General features: G+C 42.3%; 1 protein-coding gene across 3 annotated transcripts in view; it reads left to right on the plus strand.

Moving 5' to 3' along the window:
• Nucleotides 1-794: 794 nt before the first annotated feature.
• ryk (receptor like tyrosine kinase) overlaps nucleotides 795-19,608 on the plus strand; it is a 45,118-nt gene continuing 26,304 nt past the window's right edge. For 2 of the 3 annotated variants that reach the window (XM_083970587.1, XM_083970589.1), the window contains exons 1-6: nucleotides 795-1,463; nucleotides 15,509-15,630; nucleotides 15,751-15,850; nucleotides 16,229-16,360; nucleotides 18,417-18,479; nucleotides 19,113-19,254. In XM_083970587.1, the coding sequence (XP_083826713.1) occupies nucleotides 1,244-1,463; nucleotides 15,509-15,630; nucleotides 15,751-15,850; nucleotides 16,229-16,360; nucleotides 18,417-18,479; nucleotides 19,113-19,254 (779 nt within the window). In that variant the 5' untranslated portion in view covers nucleotides 795-1,243. The remainder of the gene's footprint in view (nucleotides 1,464-15,508; nucleotides 15,631-15,750; nucleotides 15,851-16,228; nucleotides 16,361-18,416; nucleotides 18,480-19,112; nucleotides 19,255-19,608) is intronic. The other variant, XM_083970588.1, reaches the window with a different exon arrangement.

Genomic DNA, 19,608 nt, shown 5'->3' on the forward strand with positions numbered 1-19,608 from the left:
AAAACACCAAGCTAGGAAATCATTGAGGTCTGTGTCAGGGAGCACTCCATATATAGAGAGAATATGTAGTCACTTTTGTAGTACCACTTACAGTACAGCTATAACCAGCAGTATTGTTGTTTATCTGGTATATAATTGTTTTATAACTGTTTTTATATAGGCTACAGTCTAAAGTGGTGTATTTTCAGACCTGTTGGAAGCTGTACTAAATCATGTGTTTGCACCTGTTGCTTATATTATTTTTTTTATTCTAGGAGCAGGAGCAGGAGGATAGTTCAGTAGCACCCAATGTTCACTGAGGGCCTGTGATTGTAGATCAGTGATCTGACCCATGAAACGATCATAAACTAAATACAGAATACATTTAATTCAGTCTAATCTTTTGATTTAAAGCTTGGTGCCATGTGTTGTGTTGGAGGTCTCGATGAAAATAGTTCATTATTTCTGTTTTGGCATTTTTAAGATGATTATCCCTACTTGTTCTCCCGACTTGAGTTTTTCTTTTTCTTTTTTTGTGCTGCCTTCAGTGAAGCTCGGGTGTCTGGAGTTGTACGTCTCGCTTTAAGTGTTAATGGTCGAATGCCAAAAGGCAAGCGTGCTGGTTATTTCGACAGCTTATCAGTAGTGGAATCATATGACCTGTATTAAACACATAGACTTGATTGCTTTTCATATGACTGAATATGATGTGATACTGTTGCAGAATGTGAAATATTTCCGACAGCACGTAAAGGCAGCATTCCACTCCCGTGCCCCCGCCGCCCCCCCTCCGTGCTCCGAGTGAAAACTGAGATAGTGAGGAAAAAGCAACGGGAGGAGAAAGCTGGATGTATTAGCCACTCTGCTACTGTGGGGAACTTCTCTCCCTCTACTTTTTTCGCCTGATAAAAGTCCACTCGCCTCCATGTGGCGGTGTCCGGAGAGTTGTTTATGTGCTCGGAAAACGTCGTAAATCTCCGGTAACAGGCTCCAGCGTTGAACGGCAGCCTGCCCGCGGACGGGTAAGTTAGCACAGCCCGACCGGAGTTAGCCTGCCCCGGCTAACTTAGCTCGTCTCGGCTAGCAGCGAAGACAAGACAAAAACAGGCTGAGTGGGAGAGGAGTTAATGCTACAAGTGGCGCTGCGGCGTGAAGTAAACTAGTAATGTCGCCTCCCGGGATTAACTTCAGATACGGATGAGAAAGAGTTTGGCGACCGGGGAGGAACACCGAGAGCAACTGTGTGAGCCAGAGGACCACTGCTATGTCGGGCTTGACCCGCGGCTCCGGCAGCCCGTCGGAGCCCCGAGGTTGGCCGCACTCGGTGCCGTGGAGGCTGGGGGGCTTCTTCTTCCTCCTGCTGCTGGAGGGGGCCGGCTGCCTGGCCAGCCCGAGCAGCACCGTGGGCGCCAGCACCAGCGACAACAACCAGCACCCCAGCGTCAACATATACATGAGTGTGGAGGAGGTGAAGAAGCTTTTAGGTAAGAGAGAGGGCCTCCTGCGTGGAAAGTCAGCTGTCTTCAAACGTTGTAATGAGTGAGTCTTCGTGTGCGGGAGTGTGTGGGTGAGAGAGGGATGTAAAGCTGGTGAAACATCACAACTCACCCTTACTGTGTTTCAGTGGGACAACTTCATAACTTGAGTTTAGAGCAATAAAAGTTATTATAAAGTCCAGAGTGAGATATTAGATGAACAACATGTGCTGCACACATAATCAGAGTCATCATTTGTTGTAATTAGTGTGCTAATTGTGTGGTTAACCCCTAGTAATTGACTCTTGAAATGAAGTGGCAGCCTTGAGGATGTAAAAAATGATAATTTCATAGCATGAGTTCAGTGAGGAGTCTAAGTTACTGACCTGTGGGAAAAATCAACAATACTGTTGTGCTGAAAAGATATCTTAGAATTTATATCTGAAGTTGCCTCTAATAAGAACATAGCAGAAGACCAAAAGACCTCTTGCTGTGGGTTATAACAGATTTGTGCCATTCATGTGATCACAAAAATAGTAGCCAGCTGGTCAGTAATTGATTTTTATGAGATCTCACATAGATACAAGAACGATAAATAGATCAAGGTGAAAAATGGGACAAAAACTGCACATGTCGTGAGTGGATCTCGAGTTTAAATCAGGGTAACTATGAAGTGCTGGGTGAGCAGTAAATGTCATTAAATATTCCCTCAGTCAAGAAAGCCAAATGTTCCGTCATTAAGAAAACAGACTCGAGGCTTGAAGCAGCTTTACAGTTGTGGTGTGTTTTAACTTTGGGCTCCATCAAGAAAGGTATGCTGATACATCTCCAGGAATATTGGAGGAGGAGGAAGAGGGCTTTCACCGTACACTCCAAAACCACAGCTACAACAGGATACCTGTGATTGAGTGTCGCTGCTTTTAATTCTGCAAAGTCAAATGCAGGGAGGTTATTTTTGTCCAGTGTGTTGATAGTGATGTTGGGTTGAATGATGGAGCTGCATGGGACACACGTTAGTGTTCAAGCCACTCTACAAGGATTAAAAAACATGCTAGACCTGCAAAATAGACAGGACTGTGTTGGTCCTAAGTTGTTAATTTAGGGTTTGTGGTAAATGTGTTGAAGGTGCAGTTTGAAACCAGTCATTTACAGTGTGATGGCCATCACGCAGTCTAATGAAGGGTTATAAGTGCTAATGTATAATGTCTTTGTAAACTGAGAAAACCCATGTTATATGAATGAAATGTCTGGAAGTGGCATCTCAGCATTTTTGCATTCAGTGCGTTTCAGTAGAATTAGTTTCTGTTGTCCATTTATCCCGGAGACAGTATCAGCTGGGTCCGAGCAGCAAGGACTGGACGTGTGTACTTGTATGACGTTCAGTGGCAGCCATCGTACAGAAGTGCAGATGTTTGCTTGTTGTTATGTGTAGGACCTCTGATAACGTAACTTATGAGCATCATATTCATCAGCAAACACACCAGATCCTCTCCTGTGTGTTGTTGATTGCTGCATTCACTGCAGTGCTTTAAAAGGTGTAAATAGGTAAACTGGAGGATTTTGCTCCCTGGCGTTTTCACAATACCATCAAAGTATAAGTCATTGCGCTGTATGAAAACATTTCAACTCTCTTTCCCCTCCATATAATCAGTCTGGTGTTAGAGCGTAGGCTGACTCTGTCCCTTTTGGTTCCTCTTGTTCTCCATCACTCTATAGTTAATCTTGTGTTGCCAGACCAGGGCCTCTCTTGTGGCTTGCCTGAAACCTCACTTGGTCATATGTAGAAATCTCTTAATGTTTGACAACTATGTGTGCGGAGCTAAAAGTATGTGTGGACAGAAACTTCCATGAGACAGTGTGGTAGGAAAAACATGTTGGAGGGAGATGAAGCTGGCATCGACCTCACTGTGCTGATAAGCCGCCAGAGGGTCCCGCTGCAGATTCATTAGGTTGACCAAGGTTTGCTTGTGTTTTCAAACCAATTGGTACAGAGCACGTCTTGCAATAGTTATAAAACCTCAGACTCAACATTAATTGAATAGACAATACACCACTGTGTGTGGCGTATTTATAATTTTTCCTGACTGAAAAGCCGCTTATTGCTCTTTTTGAGCTTGGGCATGAAATCGGATTCAGCGGCATGCATCACAGCACCATATGGCAAACCCTTTGAAAGATTAGTTTTCTCTGCAACGGTTTCTGTGTGTGTACACGACGTACAGTATAGACATACAACTTCCTGTTGACAAAAAAAGGAATGTAATCTTCTGAAATTGTTTTTCAAAACCACAGCGGGTTGCGCCTGTTAACATTTTTGGGTGTATCTGGAGAGTTGTGTATTTACCATAGGAGTGTCCGCCGGTGTACTAAACATTGCTGCTCAGCTGTGAGGACCAGGACCGGTGGGCTGGATGAGGCTATGATGTTTGATATCTGGCATTTTACCTTTTCCACAGCAGACATTTTGTGTTGTCACAGTAGGAAACATCACAGGTATGTCCATCATCAACAAAGACTGCATTCCATAAAGCCTTTTAGTGAGATGTGTCACACAGCAAGCATGCACAACACACACACACACACACAATGTTATTAATTACACTTTTTCTATTCCTGGTTGACTCGCCAAAGAGCCTGCGGTGAAAAACATCTGTCGTGCATGCTGGCTCACCGTCGCACTGTCACGGCGTTATGGGTCACTTAACGTTATCGTTATTAGCAGCACACATCCAATAGCAAGTCAAAATATCTGCTGAGAACAAAGCCTGTAGTGGGGCTTTTTTTAACATCTGGGTTTTTTTTCAGACAGAGCATGATGCCTCAGCAACAGACTAAAAGAGTGAATTGTTTCCCCCGAGTAACCGTGGTGCAGTGGTTCACGCACCCTCACAGCGAAAACACTCTGTTTGCATGTTCTCTCCGTGCCTGTGTGGGTTCTCTGCAGCTTCCTCCCACAGTTCAAAGACAGTCAGGCACGTTAGTTTAATTGGCGACTCTAAATTGCCCATAGGTGTGACTGTGAGTGTGTGAGGTTGTTTGTCTCTGTGTCGGCCCCTGTGAGTCAGACTGCTGACCTGTCCAGGCTGAACCTCACCCTCGCCCTATCTCACTTGAGACTGTGACTCTAGCCTGCATAGATAAGCAAGTATAGCCAGTATACACGGGTTTACTCAGTAGACGTCTTGTTTAATGCTGTGAAGGCCTGGAGTATATCGACAATAAGACATAACTGTCAGACTGGATAATTCCATAACCATGTTTAACCTTTTAAAACCTTTTACAGTCCTCTTGAAAGTTTCTTAAACTTTACTGTCTCCATATCATCTATCTCCTACACGATTTCTGTTAATTATACATTTTAACTACCCGGTCATAAAATTGTATTTGCCAATAAAGCACCGAGACGTTATTGTGATAGGAAAAGCATATCACAAAGCTACAGTATGTGGTCTCACTGTGGTCTCGGAGGCAGATGGACTGTCGGTTCGGGATTCTTTCGTTCTGATAACTTTACCAAACCACCTGACTCTCGAGGGGTTGCTAAGGAACAGGAAAACGTCATGCCTGAGTTGAATATAGTTGGTTTAGCATATACAGTGGTGTTTGTGTAGGGATGAACTGAACTCCAGGCAGCATCCCTGATTGTTTTTGCACATGAGTAATGACTAGTGAACTATCTGTCCAGAAAAACTCCCACTCCACACATGCATTCCTACCCTCAGCTCCCACATGAGCCGTCGTCTCTGACCCCACATCCCTGATTTCAATTGTCTCAAAGCTCGCACTTTCACAATTCAATTACTCAAGTCAGATTTAACTCCAAAAAATACTTCTCTTTTCTTTCTTTTTTTCTTTTTTTTTTTTTTACAAACGTAGCTTATTGTCCTGGTATGAACCAAGAGTGAGGGCTGAGGAGCTGCTTGTGGCCAGGCTACAAAGCCTCGTCACTGATTCAGACGTGTTTAAGTTGTAGATTTCTGGAGTGAAGTTTAGTAAAGATTAAAAAAGATAGATGATGAATCACAGCTCTAAGATTTATTTTTTATGTTTGTGTCTTTTCTATCATTATGAGTAGGATTGGTCATGTTCATCTTGTTGTGTGTATGTTGATTTATCAGGAGCTTATAACACCCTTGAGGCTGCGTTACCTGAGCTAATAAACGCTAAGCATGAAATGCCTCAACAGAGAGAATTGCACGATTTTCATTAAATATTTATAAGAATAATCTGATCTACAAAACCACATTTTTAGCTGCAAATTCAAATGTAATGTAACAAGACAAGTGCACAGGGTAAAACCCCACAAGTCATCAATATAATTAGAAAACCATATGTGCATGTCTGTGGGAGCTAAATAAACATGTGTGCATGCACCTTTTTTAATAAGCTTTGCCTTTTGAAGCTTATAGGCATAATTACTCCATTTACATCCAAAGGACTCTGAGTGTTGACACATTTGTTTGTATGTCCAAGCAGAAGGTTCATTCATTCTCAAATATAAGTTATTACATGTCAGATAACTTAATGAAAAATAGTTTGTTTTGCTCTCACATCAAGGATGTACAAATGGATGAGACCACTTTGAAATCCAAGTTTAATAAGGTTCCACATCACATAGCCGTCAGATTACAGATTCAATAGTTGTTGTTTTTTAACAGTTTACACACAATTTCTTATTTTTGAGAAATGTTTTTGTTCAGGTCCCTCTTACGCAGGGTGCCCACCACAAAGGTACATTGTGATCGCTCAGACTTCACTGGTGTTCTCTACCAGTGGAGTGCGGTGACTTTTATAGATAGGCAAGCAGAGCCGAACAACCAATTACACCCCCCACCCCCACGCCCGCCAAAAAACCACCGTCTCAGTGTGCGACTCAGCTGTTTACTACAACAATGAGAAACATATGGACCAAACTCAAACTCACCTTTTCATGACAGTAGCAGCACCAGATCTCTCAAACGTACAGCCCCCACCTGTCTCATGATGTAGCGATGCCTGTGCTGAACATCTATGCACAAGGATTAGGATCCTTCCTTTGAATTGAATATATTCAAAAGGGGAGATATGAGAAAATCACTTGTACAGTAATTAATGTAATATTAAACCATTAACTAACAAGGACAGTGACCTTGATCCTGTAATTTCCTGCCTGAGAGTCTGGACTGGCTGGAAAGCACAGGGGAGATGTTCACAGCCGTACTGCTAACTTTTCATTCTCTGCTCCAGTTGGCAGCCTTCACTGCTCCTCTCTGAGTGGTGGGTGTGTGGCAGGCCCACCCTCTGTTTCATGCTAGCCTCTGTCAGCTGCAAGCAGTGAAGTATGCGCCTGTTGCAGTGGTTTTGTTTAATCGTGAATATTCATGAATGTGAAATCTCAGCACTCGAATGCATCAAGCATAAACACTGAGCTGTTTTTTGTTTCAAAAATCTGAAGAAATGTTGTCAAACGTCTTGTTTTGTTAGACCAGCGGTCTAAAAGCACAGATATTCGTCATGCTTATTGCATGAGTCTGTGTTAAATGTGAATGTTTTCTAATTCCAGGTCTATTTTAATTGAAATTGTTGTGGCAGTTATTGTGTGCTCAGTGGCTAAAGAGACGCTGCTTCACGCCACGGTTCTTGGCCAGGACAAACCTCTGACCATGTTCATGAAGACAGTGACTCAAGCTACACATTTTAACAGGCTTCAATAGCTTTCTTTCTTTCTCTCTCTGTTTCCTGGCATTCTAACCATTCACATGATCAGTGGATGAAGTAAATATAGTTTGTTTTTTTTCTTTCTGTACATTCTGGACATTATTTGCTGTCTCCTATAATAATGAGTTTTTGAGCCCAGTTTTCCATGGTAGAATCAGCAGTGGTCTTGTTCCCTAACACATTACTCTGAGGAATTTTTCTTGGTGGAAAGTACGCTCTAAGAGAGTCTGTTTTCTACTCCCTGCATGGCATGCTTACTGTGTCACTAGTCCTAATGCTTACTATAGTACTCCTAGGCTTTTTTTTTGCCCATTAAAGAAAAACCACAGCTCCCCAGTCCCCAACCAGAATTAGTGTTGTATAGACAAACAGTTTCTTACTAAATTCAGTTTTTCCAGTGCTTTTCTAGCTCTGAGAAGAGGAAACATGTTTTGCACAGCAGCTACACTTGATGACAGGTTTTAATGAGACAAACTCCACCTGGCAATACAGCTACCACACATGTCAAAATCTCTAGGAAAAGACATTTTTTTCTGTTTTATTTAACTGTGACCTCTGAGTAGGAAAAGCAAGGCAATGTGCTCATTTTTTCCACTCACCGCAGTCAGGTGAGAAGGTCAGAAATGGGCATAATTCCTCTGACCAAGCACGCACACATGCAAAAAAACAAAAAGTGTGTAAAACTAGTGTCCATATATTGTGAAGAGCCAAGTGCATGTTGGACAACCAGTCTACCTCCCCTCCGCCAAAGAGCTAAACGGCAAAGCAGGACTTGTTTTTTCTCTCATGTGTGGTGCAACAATTTTATAATCGATTCTGTCCTTTTTGGTCAAACTGTTCTTATTAAACAAATAAGCATGTACCTCTTCGGCAAATAATGCTTAACGTCATATGTTTAATTTCCAGACATACTCTGTACTTCGAACTGTCTAGATAAACATGTGATCATCATCATTGTATAAAAATCAGATCAGTGTAAGTAAGTAAACTTTATTTCTATAGCATAAGGAGTTCACAAAGTGCTTCACAGTAAAATCAGCAGAATACATAGTATAAGACAAAGACACACAGTTGAAAACAGGTACATAAGAACATAAAAACATAAAAGCAAAAACAGGTTGTCATAAAAAAATAAAAAAAACCCTGTGTGTGTCCAGTCTCTTGAGACCCCCGCGGTTGAAAGACACTGCACCCGATTCGGCCGAATAGCGAGACTTATCTCTGAATCTCTTTGATGATCATTGCTGACTATTGCTGGTCATTCATTCTAATCTGATATGCGATTCTGTAATAAACTCTATAAATCTCAGTGAGACTTATCGTTGTCTTTCCTCCCTCACTATAGAGCAAACTTCTTGCCTCTACACAGGCGCTTTAAAAGGAGCCTGTGAACAGTGAGGAGTGATTGGCAGCAGTATTCATTTCCTTCATGCCACTCTCCAAGGATCCTGTGGTTGAATAGAGGAGCCCCTGCTTTCACCTCTTTTGTCCAAGAGCTGCCGCGCTCAAAGGAGATTCTCTAAAGCAACAACCTGCTTTATAAGTTGCTGCTGCCACTCTGTTAGAATCAAAATCGAGAATATGCTATCGTCTTTTTCGTTCCCGTGTGTTCGTTTGACAGCAAAATGTTAAAAGATGTCGGGTTTTACCGCTTGTTGCCTGAGCTGTGCAGATTTAATTTTGCTGTTGTGTTGTGGAAATGGAGAAACGGTAGAAGCGAGCCCTCTGGTTTCTGTAGCATTTCTAAAAAGGGAGGCATGTTGTACGTGTATGTTTGGACAAACACTTCACTAAATCTAAAAAAATATTTGACCTTGAGCACACACAGCTCAGACTTTCACACCGCTGCGTTACTCACAAAGCTCCCATGTAAAACAGCATCCTAAAATAGAAGAGTAAAGACGTGTGTGTGAGACCTTTAACGTGACCCTTTAGTCGCCTCCAGATGAAATCATTCTGCCACAAACAGCTAATCATTTCTTCAGGAAACCATTTAATATTTGTGGAGTAAACCAGGGAGCCTCTTTGAGCAACAAACAAGCATCAGTGAGGTGCCTATAATGGGACGGCAGCAGACGACCTCGCTCAGATCCCTCTCCCTGCCTTCATCCTCGTCTGCCCTCGGGGCACTTCATGAAATAAAAGAGGGAAATTGATGTATGGTCTCTTTGATGTGAATCAAAGAAAACCACAGAGATTGTGACTTAATGTGTGTTTCTCTTCCAGCTGGGAGATGCTTTCATATGTGTTTGTGCATCTCCTCACTGGAGAAGCTGATGCTTCTGCTCTGTCCTGCATCATTGTTCACTTTGTTGATCATGTTTGTTTTTAATCTCTTGAAGTAAATCATTATTGGAAAGTTGTTTTCGATATTCATCACATTCCTAACACAATGAAAGAATTTGATTAGATACTAGCTGTTTGTTATCAGGAAGATAGAAATGCTTTTGATTCTGATAAAGATTAAAGTGACGCTTAAAATTTATGACTAGCGGTATCCCTGACTCTGCAGACTTTCTGTGGGACAAACCTGACAGAAGTGAAGTAGGCCGCTCGTGGCCTGCAAGTCTGCCAACTAACTGTGAGCTGTGACGGCATGTCAGGTGATTTCCTGCTGAAAATTGTTGACCCAAAGCCTCATATTAGAGTGGATGTTATTATAGCAAAGGGTGGCTATTTGAGAACCCAAAGCTAAAATTAAATTTCCTTGAACATCACTGCTCTATACCTTTTTTTTGTTTATGGATTATAACATGCTATTTTAAACACATATACTGGTATTGTAGTTTTGTTGTTGTTGTTGTTTTTACATGTTTATTGTTTGTTTGTTGTGGTTGTGTAGTGGTGTTGTAGGGGTTTAACATGCTGATTAATGTAGCGAACCCTCCTGTTCATTTCCATCAGCTCTTATATGTAGCATTCCCATACTGTTTCTCATCATGACTCATCAAGTACAGGAAATTTAAAACATGTCTCTGGATTGTCTCGGTTGAGCTTGTTTTCAGATTGTAAAATGTTTTTTTTCCCCCATGCGTGATAGTTCACTGCTGTTCTCATGGTAAAACTCTGGTGGCCGTGAATGACCCTGCTTTTTGAAAACTGGGGCAATAATGACATTGTTCATTTTCCACCCTGGCTTATTTGTACTTGTCAGCGGACAGACTGAGCTGCTCATCACTCCGCAGAGATTTTAGCGTTGAGCTATTTTACATGCTCTCTTTTTCAGTCTTAGACCAAAATGGATCTTCAGTTTGTAGTTTTTCCAGCGTGTTTGATATTTTAGACCTTGAGATCTTTTGTACATTACCACCACCACCGCCACCACCCCTCCCCTTGCCTCATTCATGCCTGTGGATTTGTGTGGAGTTTCCAGTTGATAGAGTTTCACGCTGGCCCTCATTTTCTCCTTCCTTGGTTAATGTGGCCTGTATCGTCCCAGTGAGAGGCTGGAGGGAGTGTTTATCTCCTGAGCGCTCAGGGATGGAGGCTTTGGGAGGTAAAGTGACGACTGCGCACACAAGAGGGTCTTTGTTATATCTGTCCTGGACCTTTCCACCTGGCCACTGCCACCTGTTGTTCTCCTCTTTCAAAGTCCACATCATGGTCCATGGCTGCATGTTGTCAACCTAAAACACTGCAGAGCCAAAAGTGTCATTAATGTGATGTTTTCACATCTGTAGACGATGTTTCTAAGACATCATAAGACAAAATCATCCACTGTTATTGTCCAGCATGTCACTTTGAGTCTCTGAGTCTATATGGAAAATATGGGAGGAACCAGTGAGTGAGAAATCCTATATCCCCGCCCCACGGTTGAGAAAAAGTGTCGATGTGCCCTTGAGCAAAGTACTTAAATCCTACCCCGGTGGAGCTGCTCTGAGGCCAGCAGCAGCAGTGGACTGATTGTACTGGGCAGCTCTGAGGTATAATGTGTTTGGTACTCTAGGAATGCCAGCAGGGTGTTGAGTGGAGGAAGGCATGTGATTAGCTCACTGTTAAATCTTGCTCAAACAAACGTTGTGCATCTTCTTTACTTTTCCATCCGAGTTACTGCTAATCATTTCCACCTTATATGCTGACTAGAATATGCTTTTAAAGTTGAAAAGAACAAATTATTTTTATGTGTCACATCACTGGTCTTAGTTTGAGCAGCACATTTCTTTACACACTGTTCATCTCAAGCATTATGGCTTGACTAATTATGTAATTGGCTGTCAGAAAATGACACTTTTCCAAGTCATTGTCTTGACATGTGTTGTTTTGTCCTTTCTTGTAGTGCACACAGCCACAGTAGGATAACAAATAGCCTACATTTTATGGCTGTCTAAACTAAATAAACTCATCTCATGATCAGAGCATTCACATAAACTCTGAACAAGCTACTAGCGATCACATTAAACATTGTAGAGGATCAGCGTCTGTCAGCACAACCTTAATCATTACAGCGACCAATCACTCCCCCACTCAAAGTAATATTATATTTAATATCCTATTAAAACTTGACTTGTAAGAAACTGAACCTATTCTCTAATAGTTTGCATGTTGGTCTCAGTCATGTTACAGTTTTATTGTGATGCTCTTTCATTCCTGTGACACTTATTTTTTTGATTGACTGATTTTGTACATTAATCACACTTCTTTCACAACTAATCGTTTTAATCATGTTGCTCATCACCATTTTATTTCAGGCGGACAGGCCCTTTTAATAGCCCAGTCCCTCACTAAAATCCTCATCATCACAATGACTGAAGTAATCACGATGGAAATGTTTCCTTTACATTAACCCTAATATTGGAAGCAGCTCAACCATGAAAAGTTATGTTATCTCCTGCACAGCATCAAGTCTAATACTGAATCCGTTCAGTGAGTCTGCTGTCACTGGCTGACAGGTTTTTAAAAGCTGTATGTAAAACCTCAGGTAGCTGTTTCACATCCAAGAAAACAGCAACAATGACTAACAGAAGTAACGGTGCGCTGCCTCGTGATTCAGATTTTGCAGCGGTACAGTGTGTGACCCGTCGATCAAGTCACATCGCTGATTTATGATGATGAGTTTCACCACATTTTTCTATAAACAGTGTCACATCGTGTAATTGTGCATGACAAACATAAACCGTAGCACTGATTTTAACAGATGGTTCTCATGGCTGCGTGTCACTGTGGGCTAAACCATGCATCACTGTAGCTTAGCTTTATCCAAACATAGTTGTACATGTTAGCATGTGCTTAATCAGGACTTGGTGCTCTTTTCTCTAACAGCACATCTGCTCCAGAGTTGAGAAATTTAGGAGGGCATAAAGAACTTTATGGGTGCAATGAAAATTTATGAAATAATGTATTTTTCCTTAATAAAGGGATATGAGCAGGCATTTACAAGTAAAGTTGTTTAATGTACTGGAGTGCTAAAAGAACACTGTTGATTAAAAAGAACACTTTGGATTATTTCTGCTGTATTTCTATTCTATGTATATATTATACTTAAAAAGAGCATGAAAGGCAACACCTCTATGCGTTCTGCTTCTGAGTGTCAAAAGAATCAGCTCAGCTCAGACTGACCAATGAGAGAGACAGCATTGGCTCAGTGCAGTGGCCATGGCATCATTGTTGTTGGTGTGTAAAAGAAAGGCTGCTCTTTATTGCTGCATATAACCTGAGGTATTGATGTTCCATATCTGAAAATAATGATATACTACAGATGATTTGATGTGTTTAGGTGCCATTTATTTTATTTAGTATGATAAGCAATTTTCACAATATCAATTACAGTTATCATTAGGAAATGACTGATATTCTCTACTTTTCTTATCTGTAATGCTGAAGCGAGCTGGCGTTTAGTGATTTCAGGCCAGTGCAGGTGACTCTTTGCTCTGCCTTGACTGTCATTAATCACTTGACACCGGCGGAGAGGAATGGAAATGTCCAGCAGGAAATAATCCCTCAAAACAAAATCCTGCCAAGTTATTTTCCATTTGCATTTCACAAATGTGTTAGCATTAGAACAACTTCTCCATCTGTCATGCCAACGGTGTAGTGGTGCAGTGGGGTTCTTTGTGTGTCGTGACCAAACACCAAACAAACAAGAGTCTGTGTTTACATGCACACCTTCTACTAAGCTGCGTTGCCATCCCAGAGAGCAGAGAGTGAGTGTGTGAGTCAGGGATTTAACTACAGTGCATGGTTCAACTTCCTTAACCTCAGGAACCACTTATTCCCTGTCCTCAGTCTGTGTACACTGACAGGCTCCTGTTGTCATTCCTCCACTTTCCTGTTTTGAAGTTGTAGCAGTTTGGGGTGGACGGCTGAGGTGCTGTGGGAGGGACAACCTTGAACACACTGGCGCTCTTTGGGCCTGTATGCCTGGTTGCATAGTTTAATTGGTATCAAAGCAGAGTGGCCACATGTTGAGACAAGGGAGGTACACAGAGCCGAGCATGAGAAAGGCAATTATTACAAGGCTGAACTGTGTGGTTGTGTTCATGCCTGCATGTCCACACATTAGAGCCGGTGCATGGAATAAAACGGGGCAATGTGGAAGAAAATCATTTTTCTAATCACAGTTAAACACATGTACTACTACTCATGTAAATGAACTACATACAAGTAATAACTACTGCTATTTGTTCCTTGGAAGTCATGCAAGAAGAAAAACCTAAAGATCTTTTAAGTTATTTACCTATTGCAGATGTTTCATTAGCTCAGTGTGAGTCTGTAGTAGCATCTTGCTGTCATTTTACAGTTGCCTGTCTCTCCTCTGCTTAGTGTGTGTGTGTGTGTGTGTGTGTGTGTGTGTGTGTGTGTGTGTGTGTGTGTGTGTGTGTGTGTGTGTGTGTGTGTGTGTGTGTGTGTGTGTGTGTGTGTGTGTGTGTGTGTGTGTGTGTGTGTGTGTGTGTGTGTGTGTGTGTGTGTGTGTGTGTGTGTGTGTGAGTCAGGGCCCCACACTAAAAACCTTGCAACAGGTGTTATAAATCCCTCCAAAACCAAAGATGGGTAGACATTGACCCCAGACGTCTGAATGTCAAGCCAAAATATCAGAGTTTTTTCACAGTCCGAGGTGCCAACAGCTCTGCTGCTGATGGATACAAAGAGAAGCAGACCAGTTGGAACTGTCATTTTACATGCAAAAACCCAACATTTGTAGGAGGATGTGCTGATTTTCTTTATATAATTTAAGTAGCAGATAGAAAGATAGATAGATAGACAGATAGACAGATTGATTGATAGATTGATACAGATAGAGATAGTAGTTTTATCCCTAACTGGACCTTTTTACTGACACTTTTAAAAGGAATCTGTTTGAGAATCGGACTGTAGCTCCTCTCTCTTGCTCGCTTGCTTTCAGGAGGTTTTTCCGACCACATCTCCTCCTGGTCTTTATCAGTGGATGATCACCCGAGCAAACTCTGTTGAATCTTAGTTTCAGGAGTTTCTTGTCAACGCCCCAGGACAGTAAATCTATCTTGAGTTGAGATTAATTTGCTCAAACTCCTAGTTAATGGAAAGGAAAGCCAGCAATCTTACTCTTTGGGCTTGGTTAAATACTAGTTTACATAATACCCCCTTCCCCTTCTGAGTTGGCAAATGGCTGGGAATGTTTTTAATTGAGCCAATGTGAGAAAGGTCTATGAGCCAGAGCTCTGCAACAGCCTAGGGGTATTGGGGGAGCCTGGGCACATTCTTCCCCTCTCTTTAAACTAGATACTCAGAGACCCACAGACGGAGACCGCTCTGCCAGACAGACGCTTTCAAGGACTGATCACACTGCCCCGGGCCAGGGTCGGGGATTTCACCAGCACACATTTGATTTTCGATGACTTTTTGATGCAACAGAAACCCAGTGAAAAACTTTTTTCTTTAGGCTTCGTTTTGTTTTAGCAAACGATCAAGACATACCACACACAAAGCGATGGGGGCTGTCTGTTGTTCATGTGCTATGCATTTACTGAAGACTGAGTGCTTGAACAGATTGTGGATGTCGTATGCAAGGCCACTTCTTCTTTTTTTTCTTTATCTGAGGCATCCGACTCCCTTCTTCTTAACCCCTCCCCTACCCAATTTTGTTTCCTGGAGAGAAAATCGCGGTCATATTTTGGATGTTGTCTCACTTGAACTTTTTGAAGTTTTTCACTTGGGCACTAAGAGTTCTCAAGTACTAACAGATGTGGTTAGTCAATCTCTTATTGAGGGGAACCCCCCCCCCCCCAATCCAAGCTGGCAGTTTAAGTGGCTATTTGACCCTTTTTTCTGTGACTTGCTCTTTGTGTGTGATTAGACAATTAGTTGTAAACTGAAGTCTTTCATGTCCATGTTTCTCAGTACTTTCTCATCAGCTTTAATTTTATGTCCTATGTCTCACACAGGCCTGGATGCAGAGCTTTACTACGTGCGAGATGATGTGGTGAATCATTATGCGCTCTCCTTCACCCTGCCTGTGCCCAGTGAGACCAACAGCCTCCACTTCACATGGCACTCCAAGACAAAAGTAAGACCCAGCATCAGGAATTATTATAGATGAATCACATGAATACTTGTGCACACACGTAAGAAGAGCCCCCCTTTAATGTGTTGGTAACTTTCATCTCTCCTCTCTGTTTGTTCATAGGTTGACTACCGACTTGGCTTCCACGTGGAGAACCAGGCTGCCATGAATCAGCCCAGGAGCAACGTCTCCAGTCAGGGGGAGTTACCCAGTGTTCCCTCCGGTTTGTCAAACACACTCATGCACACATAATGTCTCTTCACAGCACTGGTGTCCAGATTTAGAAAAAATGCTGTCTGTAAATCTGCAGTTTTAACCTGTGTTGGGATGAGAAAACTCAGAAACACCACTGAGGAGTGTGGTTTCATTGAGGTTTACATAATAAATCAGCAGGTGAAATGTTGGTTTAACCTTCGGTTTTTGTACAGACTAAAGAAACAAAATGAAACAACATGTACATTAGTGAACTTTTGAGGCCAAGCTTGGTACAAAATGTCTGTAATGTAAATGTTTGTTTTTTCAGTATTTGAGTACCCTGCACTGCAGGAGACCAAGTTTGTCTGACCGATGTTTGTGCAATGTGCATCTGTTTTCCCTCCAGTCTTTAGAGTGGACCTCTTTTGTTCCGGCAAGGTGGATGGAGAGGCTGTTGTGACAGTGCAGCTCAATCTGACCGTTCATGCCAACAACTACACAGTGCTCAACTTCAAGAGGAGGAAAATGTGCTATAAGAGTAAGTGTCCAAACAGTTCATACCTTGCATGTCTGCGAGGGTCTGAGATGGAAAAAGTCTTCATCCAGCCACGTCTGCACGAAGTCCCATGCGGACAATCCAAGTACAGCCCAAACTTTGCGTCCACTCAGACTGTTCACATAGCAAGCACATGACAGCATACTCCGTGAAGCAAAACTGATTCTTGTTTTGACGAGAGGTTGTGTGATGAGATCCAACGTTACCCGCGTTTATATGACGGAGACAACCAGATGACGTCGAACTCCTGGAACTACTCTTCAATTCTTGTTAAGAGGTCACACATCATATGTTTTCTCTCTGCCTTCCTCTTGTTCTCCTCCTCTACTTATTGTTTTTATAGCAGTTGGCATCATTGCCACCAAATGTGTGGTTCGTCAGACTGACACAGGCGCTCTTTTGTAGTATGAATGGAACCATGTGCGCGTTTGCATCACCGGTGAAAATCTGCAGCTGTCTGCAGATGAATCACATGGTGCAGCTTTACTGGATGTTTTTGTTTTTCAGCTCTTATCATTTATCCACTTTTTTTTGTCAGAGCAGATTTCTTTAGGTGCCATAGAGCAGCAGCCTTCAATTGTACTGGTTGCCAGGTACGCCTATAGGGAGCGGCTAGTAGCTAAAGCTAAGCTAACGCTAACCGTATTTAACGAGCAGCAGCACCGTTGTTGACAGCGTACTGGAAACACATCTGAATCATTTCACACTAACTCACCTGCAGATGAACCCGACAAACCTGCAGCATCACGCCTGCACCGGAAACGTTACAGTACCGGCTGAGCGTTAATTAGCATTAGCATTAGCACGATGACGTTTTCTCCACAGAGCTATCAGGATCTGGCTCCGCCTGAGCTCCGCCTCACGTGACATCAACGTACTAATGCTGTTGGCACAGAGATCATTTCATGTCGATGTTGCCAACGTAACCAGATGTAAATATTTATATATTTTGGACCCGTCAAAATTTATAAAACTTTACAAGTATTATTTTTGAAAAAATGTATCGTTTTGATGAAAAAGTTGTAGCTATAACCTTTAATGTTATTATCGGTGTGTTCGATACTTTCAAGAGTTTCAGTGGGCGATGGACAGCCTGTGTTCAGTTCTGTGCTATTTTCAAACAGCCTGAAGATAATTACATGTGGCCGAGAGGCTTTTTGCCGTCTGCCCCATGGAAACAAATTTATTTCCATCTTATTTTGAGCATGAGTCAAATTAGCAGCCATAACGGAGTCTTTGTATGGTTGAAAATGTATGTGGAGCATTCATGCCTGTCAACTTTGTTCCTGTGGTGTTGCAGCAGAGGACAAACAATGACATGAGCTCACCGTTTTATAATCGCACCCGGAGCTCACGCACTCTTCGACATTTTCAACGGCTGGAACTTTTCAGCTAAAAGCTCTTTACGATCTGAGGAGCTCTCAGGTTTTCAGGTTTTTGCCGAGGGGCCTCTCACAAAGTCTCTGAGTGGGACAGTCCCCTCCAGTCCACACTCATCAGAATGGAGAATAAATGGATGGATGATGCTGATTAGTAAAATACAAGCCTCACAATTGCTTTTTATCCTTTTTTTTAATCTCGTCAATATTTGTACCAAGCATTATTAGACATTTATGACAGTAATGTGATTTAATATGAAGTAACAATAGTTTCATTGTATTTTCCTCTAATGGGAGGGAGAGACATTAATCTAGTTGCTTTGAGAAAGAAATGCTCAGCTCACTACTTTTGGAGACAGACATTTAGTCTTTCTGGTGTTTTTAATTTTCCGTTAGGCTTCCTCGCGTTTCAGCGCTGTGCTTTTTAATGTGGCATCAGTCTTAATTTAAGTTCATGAGCTGTGGTGGAATACTGAGTCTGTGGAAGAGAAGTTATTGTAACCTAGTTAGAGACATTTTAGTTGAATTGAGAAATACATTTATCAGATACCCACTCTGTCTTTCTTTCTTTCTTTCTTTCTTTCTTTCTTTCTTTCTTTCTTTCTTTCTTTCTTTCTTTCTTTCTTTCTTTCTTTCTTTCTTTCTTTCTTTGTGAACAGGAATAGACACCGAGCCCAAGATTCCCATTCCTCTCAACAATAACACTCTTCAGCGGCCTGACAGTAAGTAATCTTCCTTTCTCATCTTGCTCTGCTTCTCCCTCTCCAGCAGCTCCTGCTATCATAGGTGGCATCAGCCCTGATAAGACAGCGTCTGGATTAGTACTGACAAGTCTCCCTCCATAGTGGTTGCACATATTAGTCAAACTTTCCACCACCAAGGCATATGATTGCAGGGCACAGAGAGAAATGCGCTCTGTCAGCCCCCACCCCCTTTGGAGTGGTTGTCCTCTTCCAGTGGGATTTGTTCTCTTTGTGAGCCCACTACCTCTGTAACAAAGCACCATTAGTGGGTTGTCTCCCTTCTGCTTGGGTAGGCCCAAGGAACCTGGGGCCCTCGGAGGCTTTTAGAGAGGTGATGAGAAAAGCTCTCAGACGCTGGATCCTCAGCTGAGCCTCTACTATTCCAGGCCTCCATTAAACCTAAGTGGAGTGCACTTATATTTTCTTCCCCACTCTCTTTCACTCATTTCTTTATCCCATTGCCTTACCTCATATTTATGCTCTACTTGTTTCATATTAGCGCTGCTGACAATTGTCATACTCATACCCCACATGGTCTTTCCTATACGTTGATGCTATCGCTGCCAAATGCTCCTTTTTATCCATTGTGAACATGTTGCCTGTCTTCAGCAGTAGATGGTGTGGCCGCCCCCACCAGCTCCACTCAGGTCTTCTACATAAGTGTGAGTGTCTGCTGCATTGTCATCTTCCTCGTGGCCATCATCCTGGCCATCCTGCACCTGCACAGCATGAAGAGAGTGGAGATGGAGGACAGGTTTGTTTCTTTCCTTTGTGTCTCTGTTCCAAAGACATCACACTCGTTGTTGTACTGCCTATCAGCAAAGGAAACCACCCTCACTCTGAACCTGATGAAAACCAGAGCATGGCTAAGTAGATGTGCAGCCCTGTATCTGTCACTTGTGAAAATTATGTCACTATTTTCTGCAAAATCCCTCTGTTCAAAGACCAACAAAAATAGGTCATCTCCACAGAGACAATTATATCAAGTTGAAACCTGTGCTTTAGCTTTGCTGTTTAGTTCCTGTAATCTCTGCTCCAGATGGCTGTAGGCAGCTTCGCAGGTTATCAGATATCGGTGTGAAATGAAATCAGAACATCTTCCCCTGAC

This window comes from Trachurus trachurus (assembly GCF_905171665.1).
Source record: "Trachurus trachurus genome assembly, chromosome: 4".
Classification (NCBI taxonomy): domain Eukaryota; kingdom Metazoa; phylum Chordata; class Actinopteri; order Carangiformes; family Carangidae; genus Trachurus; species Trachurus trachurus.